Here is a 20,679-nt window from a genome sequence, read left to right as displayed (position 1 = left end):
AAAATCACTTCAATTATACTTTGACTCATATTTTTATATATTTGCGTGCTTTTCTTATGGAAATCAATACTTGGGCTGCTACGGATACCTGTCTAATTTTTTCATAATTAATTACCATATTTCTCCTACACTTTCAATTTTTTTTAATTTGTTCTTTACTTTTTTTTTTCGAAATTTGTCCGCAAACAGGAGTTCCGTTTTTTCCATTTTAGTCTGCCCACGAATAGAAGTCCCGATTCATTTTTACTATAAATGGTAATAGAGTCTCATATTTAACTAACTCATTTCACTCACATTTCATTTAAAACTAATATATATACAAGTATGACTCATATTCCACTAATTACTTTTTTCCTTCCATTTTTCTTAACATTTATTAAAAGTTTAAAACCCGTTCTACCAAAAATGAGACTCTAATGGCGGACAGGCGGACAGGTGGAGTATTTAATTTCAAATAAATTATAAACATCAAAATTTATCTAAACTATTGTTTTCAATTCCAGAAAATCAATTGATCAACTTAGTACATAACATAACATAACATGAATTATGCTTAGTAATAATTTCATATACGTAAATATAAATTAATATATGTGTATATGGTCATTAATTATTGATTAGGGCGGCCAGTTGATGAAAGATTAAACGAAAAGGAACAAGTACAAAAACGCATCGAAATAATCAAAGTAGAAATAAGAGTAAACATAGACTTGAAAATCACTTGATCTGCAGTTAAAGAAAGTAAATAGCATTAGTCACAAGTAATTTATCGAGAGAGCCAATATAGATATTAATTATATTCATTACTTCCCGCTTCATCTTTCTCAATTTCTTGCCTTGATTTCACCAAAACCAACCCATATTACAATTAACAGCTCAACTAATAATTAAAATTAAACTATAATCATATAGTATTTTCTCCCTCCATGACATTATCACACTATATTATAATAACTTTGTTACACTAAAACTGATATTATAATATAGTAATTTATTTTTGGATTGTAAACTAAAACATGACATTATTAATAACTATGTTACACTAAAACTGATGTAATATAGTAATTTATTTAACTTTTGGATTGTAACTAAAACTGATGTAGTATGAGTTATATATTTTTGGATTCTAGACAAGAAATGTTTGAATTGGACTTTATTCAATTAACAAGCTAAATACATATAGTTTTTAGAAACAGACCAAGTAAAGTGAGAGTGGTGGAATACAATTGATCTATTTTTTGGATTGTATACAAGAATTGTGTGAATTGGACTTGATTCAATTGAGAAGCAAGACACATGGGTTTTGGAAGAGATGGAATTAGAGTAGAGCGGTTGGTGTGACGTGTCGCATGGAGAGGGAGTCGACGCCACGTGGCGACAGGTGGAGGATGGGAAGTTTAGGTGTTCCCAAAGCGCCCACAAAAATGTGGGGTCCAATCAATCCTAACGAAACGAAACCTCTTACGCTAACCATTTCCATTTCACCCTCCAAGCATCACATTCTTTTCCTTCACCTTTCAAAGACTATCATTAACCCAATCCAATTCCATTTTCACTTTCTCCTCCTTCCAATTTTGACATTTTTTCACTTTCAATTGTTAATGTGTATACATAACATATAAACTTAAATTATATTCTGCAACAAATTAAATTATTAAAATAAACGTATAAACTTATTGTATTTACTAGTATAAATCAATTATATATACTGATAAATTGTTTATCACCTCTTGTAAAATTTTAAGTTAACTACCCAAATCAAAAAGTTGAAAATGACTATCCATCGCTAATGATTAATTCACGTAAGAACTACTATCTCCTATATATAAATATATAACACTAATTGAAAAATAGTCAGTTGTCGCTTGACAGGAATGGCTTTTCGAAAAAGGCACAGGCTACCTTGGCAAAGAATTCAATTAAATTAACTCACTAGTTACACTCGAAAGTCCGAAAATCACAATAATTGTGGCAAGAAACATCACAATTATTAAATAGTATATATACAAAGATATTTGGACAAGTTGATAGAAAATTGCTGTATACACACATACGATGAAGGCTTGGTGCGTCTGCATGCGTCTGGATTTGAGTGTACCTATTGACAAACAATTATCAACATTAAATAAAAGATAGAAAAGCAAGAAGGAAATATATGTATCTTAGAAATGGTAAGGTCGTATTCAATGAGGTTGGAAAATCTCAACCACTAGAGTCACGCCTGCATGCATATATCTTTAGTTTATAACATTATGTTACTAGTCAACCCCCCGTCTAATCATATTATTAATGCTGATTATAGCTTTTACCTAAAAGAGTTAGTGTAGATCATGCCACACTCGAAATTTTTATTTCTTAGAGAAATACTCCATTAAGTGAGAAGTTTATGTCATGTTTAACTTGCAACAAAATAAAAACTAATTCTATTATTGTGATAGTGTGAAAAATAACGCACATATAATTGGGTCGTTCGATTGACATGTGATTAAATATCATGTCTAATTTTATCCGTTCATTTTTTGTCATTTTATAAAAAAACTCAGCTCGTAGTATGTATCTTGATCAGTTTCCATAACGCTAAGATTATACTCCCTTTTTATCCTATGGGTAATTTATCTTAAATAAATCTTATTTTCACTTATTGTGTATTGTTATCTCATTATTTTATTGTCTGAAGAATCATCTAAATATGTATATATAGTCAAATGATCCACGGTGATCCATGATAGCACCGAAAGTTTTTAAACATACTATTGAGATATGTCATCTATTGCAATTTGCTACAATTATTGTCATGCTTTTAATCAAGATTTACCGCTTTAATTTGACATTTACGTGAATGGCCATTTGCAAAAACCGCCTATTTCTAGCTAGTAGCGATGGCTCAACTTGTAGCGTGAATATATAATGAAATAGTCAATTTTTCTCTAAAAAATAATTGATTGAATTTACTTATGCGATTTGGTAACTTATTCAATAATTTTATGTGCTTTTTAAAGTAAACTCTAAAATATAAATGAAGTTTTCTTGCATGTATCATCCAACATCACATTTTCAAACCTTTACACTTCTCATTAGGTTATTTTCCTTTTAAATTTATGCTAAAACAGAATTTAATCGGGAAATGGTTTGAACAAATAATGAGTCTTAGAACAGCAGCCGTCCAATGGAATAGACAAATAAATTGGATTAAATATATTGCACAAGTAATATGGGTAGCATTTTTCTCGAACGTTAATGGAATCTAAACTAGTCGGCCTTGTTGCGTAGCTTAGTGATAATTGAATAGACAACGGCAAATTTTATAAGTATTCAACGTCATAGTTTGGAATTAAACGAGCAGACGACTTTGGGAATGAAATATCATCTGTAGTATATATTTGTGGAAAATAATTTCTAAAAAATATAGTGCTACTAAAATTTAGTAGCTTACTCATATTTTTTTTATATACTAGTACAATACTTAAACCAAAAATATTACAAATAAGCTATAGAAGTAGCTCAGAATATAATATAACAAAAACTTAATCAAGCAAGCATTTTATTAAGATACACATTACAAAAAAAAAAAAAAAAAAAAAAAAAACAACCAAACAAGCGTACGTCTTGGCACATAAGAGCTTTATCCGTTAGTTTACATCTAATAGTTTCCCTGTGGCTTTAAATATGATAATAGGTTACTACAATAATAAACTCAAAATAAATGTTATTGTGGTGCCGTCTGCCTAAGCATTTAAAGTGAATTACAAATGTATTAAACGTAGTCTATCCAAATATAAAAACAGTCTCTACAATCACATACTTTAAAAAAAATATAAAATCAATAATACTAGTTAAGAAGACGAATATCCATGTAGACAAACAAAATTAAACCAAGACCCTAAATTGCACTTGATATTTTTAGAATTTAAATATATATCACAATGTGACAGTTAATAACTCTTAAATAATTAGAATCGAAGATGACCTAGCCAATTTATTCAAGCGATGTCTAAAATTGGTGCATCGGTGTACCTGAGTGTGAGAGATTACTTATCGTGTGTTTGGAAAAATAAAAAACTTTTAGAACTTGAGTTTATATAAATTATATCATTTCAATTACCTAATAATTAAAGTAAGATTTTACAATTAAATTGTTAATGGAGATAATAATAAAATACTGTAAGTTAAAGTCTAATGCACAATTTTTGAAATGACATTACGATCCGCTTGGTAAATTATTAATTGTGAATATAGTCTTACTACTATCGTAATATTGTCGTTATATAGCTGACCTCAATTCATAATTTAAAAAATCATATTAAAATTTAGAAATCTAGTGTATTAATTAATAATAATAGCTATAATGATGATTATTATTATTATTATTATTATTATTATTACTATTATTATTATTATTATAGTTTGTATAATAGGGAATTCCACTTTTATATTTTCATAATTAATACAAAATTTAAATAAATGTATGGATTTAAAGATAGAAATGAAATTACTTTTTCAAATCTTCTAGCATAATTGATGATGGTTGATAAATACCACTACAAGGAATAAAAGACGTTCATAAAGGGAAAAAGGGCCTATTTCATTTGACTGGGTAAGGTTGAGAAAACGCAGCCGAATTCACCCTCTTTTAAGTAAAGTAATCGATAATTAACATGATAATCACCATAAAAACGTGGTCAACATCGCTAATGTAATTTCTAAATCCTTGAAGCAAAATCTTAACGTCATTATCATCTAGTAAATTTCCAAAGACAATAATTTTTAATGCCGACCACTTTGTCTTGATTGATTGATTATTGAATATTTTGATTTAATTTTTCAGTATATTCTATCGACATGGCTAATAGTTTTACCTATTTTTATTTTTAACCTCAGAATATTCCTTCATGATTTAATAATTTAAACTAATACCAACGAGTAAAATTGTTTGTTTCACAGCGTATTGAACCATGGCTAATTTAAACTATTACATCAACTTATCTTTGTTAATACAGTAAAAGCAACTCAAATTAATATACAAATACACAACTGATTGCATGTGACACGCACGCGCATGTGCAGGCGCGTGCACGGGTGGGTACATAGGTGCTTGCACGGTACACGCACCTGTCCAATACGTGCACATAACTTAATAATTTTATTTACTAGTACATTTTATGAAAGTGTCCAGCCAATTTCTTTTTTAAAAGCACCGACATTGGCATATTTTTATTTTCTTTTTTCACTTTTTAATAATATTTAATTAGAATTTGTTATATTTTTCATTTCCTTCTTTTATAAATTACTCCTTTCTTCTCACATCTCTCATATCATCTCAATTCGTCCATTCTTCTGCATATTTTTTTTTCATTTTCCTACTACTTATATCAATTATTCAAGCAATTGAATTGAAAGGAAATACATAAAAAAAATTTCATGTCTTATTTTTAAAGTAAGAAATTTAGAAAACTAAATGAATTATTATTATTTGTACAATATAGATAATAAATAATAGTATAATATAGGTTGTTAAATTCGTGCAAACATTTTTAGGTCGCCACCTCCACCATAATATTTATTTCATTTATCTCATCTCCATCTTCAGTGTGAAGCTGAATGATAGTCTGTGAAGATTGGATGCACAATCTATTGAGCAAATCTTGCAATCTCTTCTTCAGTGCAAACTTGAAAAATATTGTGTATATGAAGATTGGGTTGTCACCTCCGCCATAGTGTTTTATTGCATCTTTTTGGTTTTTCGGCTTCGGTTCGGTTTGAGGTTTGAACTAAATTTAATTTTTCAATTTTGGTCAAGTTTGGGCAAAAAACTGAATCGAAACCCGAATGCTCATCCCTAGATAGCAATCGCAAGTTTTTGCTTTAGTTCAGTCTTTCAGTTTTGACCTATTCCGGCTTCGATAATTCGTAGCTCAAAATCAATTCCATTATGCTTCTCATGATTCAACGTTGATAACGATATAATGTAAGGATCTGATCCAACCATCAATAACAAAAAAATACTTACTATATATTGGAGGAAAACGGAAGTAGTGTCACGCCTATTCGTAGTCATTTTAAGGATCCGATCCAACCATCAATAACAAAAAAGTACTTACAATATATTGGAGGAAAACGGAAGTAGTGTCACGCCTATTCGTAGTCATTTTTGAAGATTTGCTTATCAAAATTTATAATTTGTAATCAATTATTTTAGTTTTAGAAGTATTACGATTTAAAAATATGTGAAACCGAAGAATAATAAAATAAAATAAATGTAGAGCTCTAATTGAATTTTTTTAATTTTTTTGTTGGTATTTGTATTACTAAGATTTAAGTTAAATATTTGTAAGCAGGATTATAATATCTGAAATAGGCGGAGTGCCCACGTTTCTGTGTAGGACACGTGGGTCCCTCGTGGTTTGACATGAGTGGTCGACATCATCTTGAAATCCACGTCATCTCCCGACTTATCCTAATTTGTGATTTCCGATTGCTTTTCAATCTATTCCTCGGATAAAGATTTGGGGTTTTTTAGTAAATTCATGTTTCCATGTTTAAAAGTGGAGTATTTTGTAGGGCCTACAGCAACTTATCTTTATTACCGCTTATATCGGTCAAAAATACTGTTTTGCGATTCTATTTCTCGAATTTTGTTGAAATTATTTAAATTATTTTTGACTCAGAAATTGTATTTAACACCGATTCCGCCTCTAAAATCAAATAGCCGTAAGCCCGTAATGGAATTTGATAGTTTGAATTGGATTTAATTAATTATGCATTAATTTAGTTTGAATTTGATGGTTTCTAGCCGTAATGGAGGGAGTAGTATTTACTAAAAAAGTAAAAAGTATGTACTGTTAGCAAAATCGAAATTGAGCTTCGTTACTTCATTTTATAATTGTTTTCTTTGTTCTCAAAAGTCCAAACTGAGTTGTAAACTTAATTTTGTTTAGAGTTTCACTAATTAGTGGTGAGGAACACCTTGCTACATGTTTTGAACGCCTTCTTGTCTAATTGCTTGATTATTAAAGAGTAGTAAACACACAGAATCATTTAGAGCACAAACAATTTATGTTTCATTGATGAATGACTCTTATAACGTGCTTGCAAATTGTTTAATTTTATACTACTATATGTCTCATGAATAATTTTAATTTTTCAAAAGTCAAACTTTGCAGTCAATGAGTATAGTTTAATCCATTACATAAACATTTACTTTTATAGTTATAGAACTATACGTATATCGTTTTATAATCCTTATCAAATAGGAGTATTTATTTTGATATATAGTTAAAAATAATTCATATAAAGAGAGTTATCAAAACTTATTAAAGTTTTGAGATAATAAATATAAAGAAGTCATTATAAATTCGAAAATATATACGTACATTGCAAGATAACATTTAGGTCATGTGAATTATTTTTCAAAACTTATCAATGACCAAATTGCCTATATCAGTTAGTGTAATTTACATACTTCTGATATTAAATTATCAGACTAATATTTGACCTTAGTTTTATAACAAGGTATTATTGGAATTTGATTATATTATATAAATTATGCATACGACTTATTTTATATATTGCAAACATGCATGATCCTCCATGTTTATTGTGTTGCAGCACTACTTGGAGTAAACAATTTCAAAATAAATTTTATAATCATAATACCATATATAACTATTTTAAAAATATTTCATAGATAATTCATTCAGTTGTACTTTCAAAAAACTATGCAAATAATATTTGCAAAATAAGAGAGTGGAATGCAATTAGCTAAATCTCTTATTATTAGAGTGTCTTTAATCGATGTGATTGAAATAATTAATTTTACGGCGACATGATATTGAAATGTTATTTTCAGGTATCTTATGTGACCACGAATTACTAGCATATACTATAGCATTTTAATAATAATTTTATATGACAACTCGCCCAAGATACGAAACACAAATCAATATATTAATTACATATTCCATCTGAAGATCAAAATACATATATATATAACAAAAATAAATCTAGAAAGCGAAACTTTTGACGTTTTGAAGTTTATTTGTAAGCACACACACGTTTGTATTTATAATAATGCTGATTAAATGACACAATAAATTCAAATATTTGCATTCTTACATAGGTGAGCCTTAGTGTAACTTCTTTCTCACTATCTTAATATCTTTTCTTTCTAAATCAGCAAAAACTAATAGTAGTAAGATAATTCAAATGAGTTTGCAATAGAATTTTAAAAAGAGAGGGTAATCTCTTCATAGCATATTATGAAAAATTATTCTGATTCTCGAATTTAGTTGAGATATCAAACTTTTTCTAATACTTGAGATGAGATAAACATTTTTTCCTTTAAGGGTTGACATTTTGTGTGTATATATTCTTTATTACTCGGAATGCTTTTCCTAATCGTATAGTAGTTATTAATAAAAAAAAATTGAAATAGATAATATTCTTTCAGAAAGTAGAACCACAAAAATGATTGACTTTGGCAAAATTAAGTGGAATGGTGCATCCTTTTAATTTAAATTTCATCTTTCTAAAAAAAATTAAATTCCAAAATATAATATTCCATATTTATGAATAACTGCTACTAGGAAGAAATATCGAGCCTCATATTTTCTAATTTATTTTCCTTCTAAAAAAATGCCTCGGCAAATTTATGTGCTGTAAATTGAATTTTACATTTATTAAAAAGACTGGAGTTGTTTAATTTGCTATTTTTATTTTCATAACATAACAATAAATACTGCTAACTCATTAAAATGAGAATGAATGAGTAGATGAGCACTACCCCACTCACAACTTTCCCACAAAAATAAATAAATACAGATCTCACAACAAAGGAGTGAATTAAATATGATTTCAACAAGAAATTCATGCAAATCAAAAACAATAAAATCAACTCATGTTTATCTCCACCATCAAATTACAGCTACGAAATTGTTTCTTTCTGAAATGATAAAAAGGAAAAGAATAATAAAATTTAAATTTCCAGAAAATTCCAAATGCAAAAAAGGGAGAAGAGAATCGAAATCATGCATAAAATGGCAAGTAAAAACAAAGGCGAGTAACTGACCTCTGCGAGTGCTGAATCACTCGTTTGACCTTCAGTGGTTAGGTCATTCAAGAGAAGCCCAGAATTTGCTATACCTGAATTTGTTATTTACCGCCCCCTTTCCCTTACGCGCGACATCGCGCGTGCATCCCAACCCCTATCTTTTATCGCTATCTAAAAATTACCCATTAATCTGTTCGAGATTAACTGAAGTTAGTTTCTTACAACAAAATTAACTGATTCTAAAACAAACCCTGCAATACTTAAGAGAGAGTTAGCGGGAAACGGTAAATATTTTATTTACCGATTGTTAAAAGTGGGGATCCGGTCAACGGAGTTTGACCACGTTGTTTTAGGTAAATACTGACAAATCTGAAACGACGGGGCCAATTTGGTAAAAGTAGCACCGGAATTTATGTTTTTTGATTTCTTTTTTTTTAAAATTTCTGTGTAGGCTCGTATTTGTGTGATTATATATAAAAGGGGTTGTTTCATTTCTTCTGCCATTATCTCCAAACGGGAAGAGAAGAATCACACACACACAACCAACGCGTAGTGATATGAGAACCAGGAGAGGGCTGTGTTATCCGAGAGTGATGAATAGCAGCGGCGGAGTGGCCAAGAGGAGGAAAGTCGACCTCGCCGGAGACTGCCGGAAGATTTCTGAAACCTCGCCGGAGGTTGCCCAAGGATGCGATTTCTTCGATGCTTTGCCCGACGATCTCGTCCTTTCTGTTCTCGGCAAGCTCAGCTCCACCGCCGCCTGTCCAGCCGATTTCGTAAACGTTTTGACGACGTATGTATTTCTGCCTTTTTACTTGTTGAATTAAATTCGATGAAATTCACAGATTTCATGATTTTAGATCTCTCAAAGCCTTTGCGTTTCTTCCTGTTGCTTATTATCCTCTAATTAGGAAGGCGGTTAGGAGAGATTAATCCGAAGGAAAAAAAAAAAAAACTGAATGGCGGATTGTCGCATTAATCGAAACTGTTATTGCTTTTCAATTGATTCTACATCTGAATCTAACGGTTATAAATTTTGCGATGAACAGATGCAGAAGACTGAACGGATTAGGCCTTCATTCTCTGGTCTTATCCAAAGCCTCTCATAAAATGTTGGCCGTTAAAGCTAGCAGCTGGTCCGAGTCGGCTCACCGATTCCTCAAACTCTGCGCCGATAGCGGAAACATCGAAGCTTGCCACACTCTCGGCATGGTTAGTATTTTCCATTAATTTTCCTTTTATTTCTAAAAAAAGTAATTAAAAATTCATCTGCGAATTAGGCAATACATGCAAATCTCATCACATAAATTCAAAAAAATCGACTGAGATTTCGATTTCTCAACAGTAATAATGATTTAATTTTCCGTAAACAGATACGTTTCTATTGCTTGCAAAACCGAAGCAGCGGCGCGTCGCTGATGGCGAAGGCGGCGATCGGCTCGCACGCCGCGGCGCTCTACTCGCTCGCCGTGATCCAATTCAACGGCAGCGGCGGCTCGAAGAACGACAAGGACCTCCGCGCCGGGGTCGCCCTGTGCGCACGCGCCGCCTTCCTCGGCCACGTCGACGCGCTCCGCGAGCTCGGCCACTGCCTGCAGGACGGCTACGGCGTGAAGCAGAACATCGCGGAGGGGCGCCGCTTCCTCGTCCAGGCCAACGCGCGCGAGCTCGCCGTCGTCCTCGCCTCGAATCCCTCGGCCGTCGTGCCGCGCTCCTGGCTGACGTGTAACCACCAGCGCCACGTGGCCGGGGGCGGGGGCGGCGGGTGCCCCTTGCTCAGCGATTTCGGCTGCAACGTGCCCGCCCCCGAGGCACACGCTGCGAACCGGTTTTTATCGGACTGGTTCTCGGCCCAGGCCGAAGGGGTACCCGGACCGGGTCTAAGGCTTTGCTCTCACTCGGGCTGCGGGCGGCCCGAGACTAGGAGGCATGAGTTCCGTCGGTGCTCTGTGTGCGGAGCAGTGAATTACTGCTCCCGCGCTTGTCAAGCGCTGGATTGGAAGCTCCGCCATAAGGCGGAGTGCACCCCCGTGGAGCGGTGGGCCGACGCCGACGAAGACGGAGAAAACGACGGTAACGGAGATGAGGCTTTTGACGGCAACGGCATTGGCATTGGCGAGGAGGCGATGGATGAAAGATGAGGAAACTGACGGTAACGGTTGAAGGAGTCGAGGGAGATAATGGAGAATGTGGGGCTCAAATTGTAGAGAAGAGAAAGATTTGGGGTCATTTTTTGATGGAGTAAAAATGTTACAATTGTGGTCAAAGTTTTTTTTGTATAGGAATGTAAAGTGCTGTCTCTCTCTCTCTCCCCCCTTTAATTAATCTCATTAGATATAGAGATTTAAATTCGATAAAAACAAATATTGAAACCTATAGCAGTACAATATTCAATTCAAGTTCTCTTCTTAGTTTTGGTGATTTGCTAGTCATGTTTAATATGATTATATGAATAAGGTGATAGAAGCAAACATTGATGATGTGAATCATAATTGTAGATTATAAATGGTGAGATTTATTGCAGAAATGGGGACCAAATGATAAGGGAAAGGGTGATGTTGCTGGGCTTTTTTCACACTTCTTCAATTGACAACATTATCACATGAGATGTGGGACATGATGGGCAGCTAGCTAGGAGTTCTTGATAAATTTCTTCAAAACAAAGTGTGACATTGATTCTAAGTGAAAATTATTAGGTGAAATTTTCTAAATAGCCAACCACATTAATATGCTTGAATTCTGCCTTAACTTTAGGGTAAAGACTGAAGTTTGAGAAAGCTCATTTGAATCTACAATGTGAATGAAATTTGGATAATTAAACTAGCAAAGTTTTGTATGATATAATTACACTCAAAGCCCTTTTATTTTTACATTTAAGGTTCTATTTTGCGGCAAAGAGGACTAATAGTAATACACAGTTTTGGGTTGTAGGTTTATTCATTCGGTTCTGATTAGTGTTCAAGTAAAAGTCTGGTTAACCGATTATAATTGATAACTGGTCGGTTATAACCACATAGTCAGAAAATTGATATAAACATTTGCTAAATATACATTAATTTTAGCAATTTTTGTTTAAAATGAATGTAACTTGGTGGATATAACGTGCTTCATAAGCACAAACTAGTATGTTCGACACCTACTTCGCGCGCTTTAAGTTTCTTTTTTCATTGTTTTTTTGCATTTAATACGAGAATTAATTTTTAAAAACGTACACGTATCATTTTGACTCTGAGTAGTTGCGATTCACATCTTAAACCAAACCTTCCAGATAGCAGCGATACGCATCCTCCCTGCTTCGAAGCAAGTACCCGCAACATGTCTTCCTCCATTATCTTCATCTTCTAGAGTTTTGATTGTTTTTTGATTAATTGAAAAATTTATCAATTATAACTGACCGGTTACTCGGTTCACTGTCTCCTGGTATATTGGTTCAGTTCGGTCCAATTATCTACTTAATTTCTTTTTACAGAAATAAATAAATGTTGCAACTAGAGATTCTATAAAAGTCATTAGTATTGCTGCCAGAGAGGATCCTAGGTAGCATGTAATTCTAGTGACAAATCCAGCAAATATACTGTTTCTTTTTCTGATGCACACTTTTATGCTTGGTCAAAAAATGTCAGGTAGTAAGAGTTGACCGAACCACAAAAGATAAATATATTATTTTCCTCTTTATAGTAGTAGTAGTATATATAAATAAAAGAAAATGATCAAATAATTGATTAAAAGGAAGGTAAAGGTAAAGCTAACTATGAGAAGAGAGCAGACAAGTGCAATTGCAGGTAGAGAATGTGTCTGTCTTAGTGTTTTGAAAGCTTTATGCCCCCCATTTGCTAAAAGAAAGGATGAAAATTCAAGAAAAAGATGGAAATTTATAATTATTCAAGCTATGCTCCCATAGGCATGACGATGACGCCATGATACTAATTATGATTAGGAACTTACAAAAATCATCACTTATTGCGATTAGGATCTGTTTTTTTAAAGTTTAGTTTAGACATTAATTGACAAACAAACCACTGTCTTACACCGAGAAATAAGTAAAATTGTACTCCCAAATATTTTATACTATAGTTATTTCAGTTTTATTAGCACTGTATGAGACACTTTGGGAAGACTCACAGTTGGTATTAGAGTCATGATTCAGGCCAGACGTATATGACTTGTGGTTTGGTCGATTGTTTTGCATGTTTCCAAATATTGTTATGTGGGCTCGATCAATATCTATGGTGACATGTGTGGTTTTGATTTGAGAAGAGGTTTGTTGGGGGTGCAAACTATATTCTACGCCTAGTACGTCGGGAATAAGTAAAGTTGCAAGTAATATATACAGTTAATTTCAAGTCCATTAGTATGATGTATTGTTCCAAAAATAAAACTGTGAACTTAGGTATGAACAATATTATACTTAACGTGAATTTGGTATGAACTGAAAATCCTTATGTACACTCTTAATTATAAAATTGACACTACCAATTTACCATATAGATTTTTGAAATATCAAGATATCTGATAGTGGAACCAATGAAGGAGGGCACTATTTCATCACTTTGATTACTAGTGTAGTAGTATCAAATCCCACAAATTCAAACCTAGGCAAAAAAAGTAGTTGCGTTCCTTAATTTTCAATCACAACAACATCCCATGTTTAATTTTGTTAGTTGGATGTACAATTATTTGTTGGTAAAAATTCCCAATTTGTAAGTTTCATGAGTTAATTTATATATGTTCCCTAACTTTGAAGCAGTTCTATAATCAGTTAGTTAAACGCCATTTTGTTACGTGCTACTAATTATAACTTTGGATTTTTTTGCAACTAACTAGATTTGGATGAATAGTGAGCAGAAGAGAGATAAGGAAGAGAAGCTTCGAGGAAACAAAAAAAAGAACATTGTTAAATATTGATGTCTTGATAACTGATATAATTATTACTCCATCTCTTATTTGAGCAAGTTCTTTGACAGTATAAAAATGTATGGTTTCCTGAAAAAGAGCAGCAACACAGTGCATTAATACTTTATAGCAGGAATAGTTGTGATATTAATTGTAAATTGACATCTCACCAAGAAAATAGAGAAAATTAGGTGATCCTTTTTTCTCTTTATTTTATTTGAAGAGTTAAGATTAATAATTTTTTTTTTAATATTTTCGATCGCATTTGATATTCTTTTATAAACAATATACTACTTCGGTTAGTAATTTTGTGTTTATTTTAATAGAAATTAAAATTTCAGTGTTCGTTGTTCCACAAATTTTAATTTTCCGCTAATTTTGGACACAAAAATAATTCGTAGGAAATTTTCTTGCATGGAACAAACCAAAAATATTTTTCGTTGGCCGTTTTCGTAAAATAATGTTCGTGATATTATTTGTTCTCTTGCAAAACAAAAAATAAAATTGATATACACATTGAATCTTTAGTAGTATTACTTATTTATATTCCAAATATTATGAATTTAGGATGATTGATTTTTTATCCTAAATAATTTTGCAAGTAGATGGTATCATTTTTATTATTTTTGTAAACTCCACGAAATTTATTTGGCTAGGCAATTTAAGTTAAAATTACTGGTAAGTAATGCATCCAATTAATATATACATATATACAATAATAAATAATTACTAAACATAATATGATTCAATAATTGATAGTTACGAATTCAAGTAGCTATTGATAATAGTTCAAGGCCATAATAAACGCAAAATATTACACCTAATAAACGAAAAATGGAAGTCCAAATCAGGAATAGTGATTTTGAATATAATTGATCTATATGGTTAAAATTCATCGTAGTATATTTATTCTAGTACCATATGGAAACAAAGAAAGTCTATATTCAATTGCCTTAACCTGATGGCATTAAAAAATCAACCTTTTCTACATTTCTCCACATGATTTTTCAATATGTCACGGGCTACTTAATTTTATTAGTAATTATTATTTTCTGTACTCCCCTAATATTTTCATGAATTTAGTTATGTTGAATTGACAGATTAGTTCGAATTAGGTTCAATGGCCGCAAATTACTGCATTATTAAGTGTGATAGAGGTGAAGAAAAAAAAGATTAAGGAGTACATTAATTGTAGGAACTAGATGCTCATAGAATTTAGGTTTGGCTGATTTTCTTCTTCTTAATTTATGAGGACTTTTAATTTTGTTCATACTATATTTAAAATATATTACTACTAATTATTATAGCAAACAAATCAATAATCAAATATATACCATATTCATATTTTATGCTTTAATTATAAATTAATAATACTATAATTAGTTTAATTAGCAACTAACAGAAACTTCTGATATGGCAGTATTAATGTTGATAAATATTAATATTAGTTCTACAATATGGTTGGTATTATTTTATTTGTCATGACATTATTAATTATAGCAGTAGTATTTGAAATGAAAATTTGACTCCAACTTTTATTCCATCTACATTATAATGCACCTCTATACTAAAGTCTATTTACACACATTAAATCAAGATCCCATCCATCATCTATGGACCTTTCAAGTTAGTTTGGCAACCTCTATCAATTCATATATTCTTCCAAAGTTCCTATTCTACAAATCTCTCTCTCCCTCTTTCTCTCACACACTCATCATAAGTTATTTGCTTCTAATTTTTTTTCACTTGGTTAAATAATTCATCCGTTTTATTTCGGATGATTTTTTTTTTCTTTTACCACAGGTGTTCCGAACCCGTCTTCGGCGAAATCGGAGAAATCCTGCTCGACCGGGCTTGCGGATTAAGGCCGAAAGTCTCTCAGCGGATGATGGGGTTGGAACCCGTGATCTCAAGGTCACCACAGCTCTGCGCTGCCAACTGCGCTACAACCCGTTGGTCGGATGATTCTTTATTAATTAAGTAGCTTTCATGAAAAATGCACTCATATCATATCTTTGGATGCATGTTTGCATTTCAATTTCTATAATTTTTATAATTTATTTAATTATGCATGCTTATACCCACTAATTGGTTCGGCGGTCTAATTCCTATTTATAATTGATCTTAATTTGTGATTAGCTATCGTCGGTGCATCTTTATGCATATAAAGAAAAAAAACAACAAATAGTAAGCTTTGGTATACCAACCTCTCTCCCTCTCTCTAGAAATATTAGAACAAGACTAACTAAAAAGCTAATATAGAGTACAGGCCTAATATTTTCAAAATAGTGGGCCATGTTATGTTTCCCTGGCCCAAATAGTTGATGCTTAGCTCTTTAATTTATTTTTTCTTCTCTTTGATTCTCCATTCCCATCATTATCATTAAAACCATGTTATAAAACTCTTCTTCTCGTCATTGAGTTATTAAATTCCCTTGACTTTATTTTGACTTAGGTATGTACGCGGAAATGTACATTTTATCTAATATGAAAATACTGTGTCTCCATGATGATAATAATCCTTATGTGAGTATTTATTGAAATAAAAAATTTGGAACACAATAAATATAAATGAAACAAAATCATTAATCATATCTTCAAATTCAAGATTGAAGATTTTAATTAGGAGTGTTATTTTCAACCAAAAAATGTTCATGGGTCTTTGAAATGTGGGGTTGGGTTTTAAATATTTGTATGGGCTTTTACTGAGCGTTAGAGAAAAGCCCATTAGTCTGACCATAAATTTGTAGACATTTTTTCCCCATTTTCGTTTTTGCTCTTGTAGATCAATCTCCTCTCAACTGTTCAAGCTTAAGGTAATATCAATCGCAAAATTCTTGGGTTTTTTTTGTTTTATGTTTTTGTTTTTGCAGATTTCAAGTTTTCTCACGTTATTGAGCATAATTTAATCTGCCTCTCTTAATTTCCTCAGTTAGCGTGATTTATGATTCAAATTCTAGGGTTTTGTGTTGTGATTGCAGCTCGTGCTCAATTTTTGTCTAAACGAAAGAGTTAGATGGAAATCAATAAGGCTTCTTTTTGTTTATTTGTTTGTAATGCTTCACCTGATTGAGAATGTCAAAATGTGTTTGTGTTGAGCGAAGTCGCCCCCCTCCTTTAATAGCTATTGATTTTGATGAAGCTAAAATCGATCGATTGCGGAGAAATTTGATCAATTGGTGATGGTTGCAGATGGGATTCATAATGGAATTCGCGGAGAATTTGGTGTTGCGATTGATGGAGGATCCAAACGAGAGAGACAGGAAGGCCAGGGAGAGATTGTACGAACGGAAGGAGCAGTGCAAGAAGACTATAGAGATGCATCGCTTGCCCCTCCGCCCCTATGGCTTCTGGACGTTTGAGCGCCACAATGCTCAGATCTTCTGGGATGAGCAGATTAGCAATGTCCAAGGCCGTCGTGATCCATACGACGAAGTCATTGAGGAATACTCCAAATAATTGGTGAGCTCCTCGAACTTTCCATTGTTACTTGATTCCAAAATTGAACACTTTGATATTGTTTGTGTGTTCATATAGTTTGTATTGGTTGCACTTTAGGAGTAAAATGATAATTTTTGAGTTTATGCACTCAATGAGACATTCACGGGTGAGATACGTTTCCCAAGTTATAGATGATTATCTGCTCACACAGAGGATTTATGATTGTTCAAGATTAACACTTAAAATGGTGTGTGTGTGTGAGGGTGCAAATTGCGGTATCTTTACACTCCCCATTTAATGCCTTTTGTCTCAGTCTTGTTAGCTACAAGGGTTCTTGTGTTCATACATTTTTTTCTGGTACAGCCACTATTGCTCACTTCTAATGAATGCCATTAAGCACCATTTCTGGATCATCTTCTGGAACCATTTAATTTCAAAAGTGAGCCACTGCTGACCAGAACTGTTATATTCTGAATACTCATAAGTCCAATATCCCATACTCAGATTTTAGATTTTGATGAGAAATGTGTTGTTTATCGGTTCTCCCTTGAATGTGTTCAAGGAATGCACAAGATAGCATTGCTGCCACAATATGTGCCTTTTATTCAGTTTAGGCCAAGTCTCTCTCTTTCTCTGTAACTGTTTAAACTGTTTGATGGTTATATGCATGTCCATAACTGGCACCAAAATGTTATACTAAGTAGAACTCACTGCCCCACCTCTGCATCAGTTTGCCTACTATAGATTGCTAGTTAATCATGCTTAACTGTGAACTCTGTATTGTTAGATTTGCTAGATCAGATAATTATATTTCCCTTCATGCAGGGGATAAGAAGTGCCTTCAGTTATAGATGCGGGGTGACCTCTGCCGAAGACAATTCTTGTATTTTTGGTGTTCACTGGCAGTGTGCTGTAAGATTCGAACTTGTTTTCTTCAGTTTGTTGGTTGTAATAAATTGCAGATACAAAAGTTGAACCTCAGTTGCCTGGACTTCTGCATTTGGTTTTGATTCCAAGTTCATGCCACATTCAGCAGAATTCTCTCTGATCTCTTCTTATTTGCTCACAATTGTATTCAGACATGAGTGGATTAAGTATATGTTTTAATACAACCTTTTCCATCTTTGAGTGACAAAGAGAAGCAGTCGCTCTTCTCTTGGTCGTATGCATTGTGTAGAAATAGTGTTCAAAGACAGTCCAAAAACAGGTAAATATAGAAGTGTTTCAAAATCTTCGACAAATTGTGAAAACTTATATATCAGTATTTCGAGCTTTGATGGTTTGAGTTCAAGATTGATCACTCTTTCAATATAAAAACGATTTACTTTAGAGTTGTTTTGTCCATTTCTCTTCTATCGAAACACCGAGGGACAATTTCTCCATAGACGCGGACAAAATCAATTAGATTGCAAAACTGTAGCAACGCTTAAAAGAAACGATTTTGTTGTGTGGGGGAAAAGAAAAGCATGTAGTAGTGGTTTGTGCAAGTAGCAAGCCCAAGTGCCCAAGCCAACGCAATAGAATAGACAACACAAGTTAATTAACCAACAACATCATCTTCAAATAGAGGGATTCTAGTACAGCATTAGCATCAGCCAAATGTACAAGATAGAGAAGGATGATAATCAAGCTAACAAGTTGGTCCAGGAGTTATTTACAGAGGCAAACAAAGTCCGAAAACCTACTCATCACACACTTGAACAACCCTACATCTACTCCTCCTTGTCCGAGTCACTCGAGCTGCTGCCAGAATCCGTCTTCTTATTGGCCGCCGCCTCAACCTGCTTATACGCCTTCTCCATTTCCTCGACGGGGACCAGCGGGACGTAGCTGAAAACAGTGTACCCTTTGGAGGCCAAGTCTTTGACAACGCTGTTGTACTTCTCCGACCAATGTGCGGCTGTCGGGACAGCTATCTCCAAGACTCCGTGCAGGGCCGGGAACTGGTTGGCCTTGTACCACGCCACGGCCAATCCGCTCACTGCAACATCCTTTGAGATCTTGCCAGCATGGGAAATGGCTGCAACTGGACCCTCTACTTTAGCTTCCTCAACGAGCTCGTGCACAATCCGAGATGCTTCCTTCGCTATCGACTGAGCCTTTATGGCCGCTGCCTTAGCTGCAGCCGGAGCACATTCTCCAAATTTCAAGCTTGCTTCATCAACCTACACCAACATCAAAAACTAGCCCAACTTAGACAGCAGAAATCATCTGTATAAGTAACTAAGTTAAGCCAACAATCCAATGAAGAAAACAGAGAGAGTATTGAGAAGTGAAAGTAATACTCCAACAGAACTGACCAAGCTGCTGCTCAAGGAGCTATACTAAGAAAAGCCAATAGATCTCTCAAAACAGAACAAATCTCTACCAATTATACAATGATGAGTTGAAATTAATGACTAATTTACCTCTAAAGCAAAGCATAAACATGGATCCGAAGTTGAAAAACCCTAATTGTAACACACCGAAGATTTTTACCTTATTGTCGAGAAAAACGAGGATATGAGCAGGAACGCCTTTGAATCTGTCGCAAACGGGTCCAACGACGGCGGTGACGGTGGTCTCGACCTTCCCGAGGGTGGATTTGAGGGGACCGGAGTTCTCCTTGGCGTATCCGTAGAGATTCGTCACCACAACAGCGGCGTTGATCGCGAGATACCTAACGAATCCGAGACGCTTCAGCTGCACGTCACTCCTCTCAACCTCAACCTAAAAAAGGGGGGAAAGTAGATCAAAACATAAAAATGAAAAAAATTCGGAAACATGATGAATTGAATAGCAGATCAGGTCGAATTACCTGAGCCGTAGCCATTTCTCGTCGGCGGGGAATCTGAAATTAAGGAGAAATTGATAGTTAGTAGGTTAATGTTTGCAGAAGAAATTGATAGGTTATGGAATTGACGTTAGAATCTAGGGAGTGAAAGGGGGTTTAAGAAGGAGGGAGAAGGAGGGTGTGGAATCGACAATTGGGTGGAATTGATGGTGCATGTGTCGACACGTGGGAGTTGATATGTAGCAAGTCGGCTGTCGTTACAATTTATTAATCAGATGCTTTGGGAATCATCTCGTTGCTCTAACTTCTACGAACTTTCTCGAACTTACCGACTTCCCCATCTCCCATTTATTGGCCCATTTAATATTTGTACTACCAAATATTTATATTTATACTCAGTACCGCACGGTTTTAAAAATGTTAAGAAAGATAAATGGAAAAATGTTAGTCTCACTTATATAGTTTTAAATGAAAAGGAGGTGGATTGAATTAGTGGAATATGAGCCCCGGTTATTTGTTACTGTTA

At 33.6% G+C, this 20,679-nt stretch overlaps 3 protein-coding genes across 4 annotated transcripts; 2 read left to right on the top strand and 1 right to left on the bottom strand.

Moving 5' to 3' along the window:
* The first annotated feature begins 9,545 nt into the window (after positions 1-9,545).
* Positions 9,546-11,445, top strand: LOC125207705 (F-box protein At1g67340-like). The gene is made up of 3 exons (XM_048107162.2): positions 9,546-9,839; positions 10,096-10,258; positions 10,420-11,445. The coding sequence occupies exons 1-3, from the start codon at positions 9,604-9,606 to the stop codon at positions 11,185-11,187; spliced, it is 1,167 nt and encodes a 388-aa protein (XP_047963119.1). The 5' UTR covers positions 9,546-9,603; the 3' UTR covers positions 11,188-11,445.
* A 5,169-nt stretch (positions 11,446-16,614) lies between these two features.
* Positions 16,615-18,492, top strand: LOC125205051 (NADH-ubiquinone oxidoreductase). 2 transcript variants are annotated; one of them, XM_048103848.1, is made up of 3 exons: positions 16,615-16,755; positions 17,132-17,401; positions 18,206-18,492. In XM_048103848.1, exon 2 carries the CDS (start codon positions 17,132-17,134, stop codon positions 17,396-17,398), a length of 267 nt encoding a protein of 88 aa, XP_047959805.1. In that variant the 5' UTR covers positions 16,615-16,755; the 3' UTR covers positions 17,399-17,401; positions 18,206-18,492. The 2 variants fall into 2 exon arrangements, with proteins under 2 accessions (XP_047959805.1, XP_047959806.1); XM_048103849.2 differs by lacking the exon at positions 18,206-18,492 and adding an exon at positions 17,744-18,180.
* Positions 18,493-18,920: 428 nt separating this feature from the next.
* Positions 18,921-20,352, bottom strand: LOC125205050 (REF/SRPP-like protein At1g67360). The gene is made up of 3 exons (XM_048103847.2): positions 20,178-20,352; positions 19,859-20,089; positions 18,921-19,545 (listed from the first exon to the last, which is right to left on the bottom strand). Exons 1-3 carry the CDS (start codon positions 20,190-20,192, stop codon positions 19,093-19,095), a joined length of 699 nt encoding a protein of 232 aa, XP_047959804.1. The 5' UTR covers positions 20,193-20,352; the 3' UTR covers positions 18,921-19,092.
* Positions 20,353-20,679: the final 327 nt, after the last annotated feature.

The sequence above is a fragment of the Salvia hispanica genome, chromosome 6 (assembly GCF_029641045.1).
Source record: "Salvia hispanica isolate PSC_SH4W2 chromosome 6, Shi_PSC_v1, whole genome shotgun sequence".
Taxonomy (NCBI): Eukaryota; Viridiplantae; Streptophyta; class Magnoliopsida; order Lamiales; family Lamiaceae; genus Salvia; species Salvia hispanica.
This window is presented reverse-complemented; position numbering and strand designations above follow the sequence as displayed.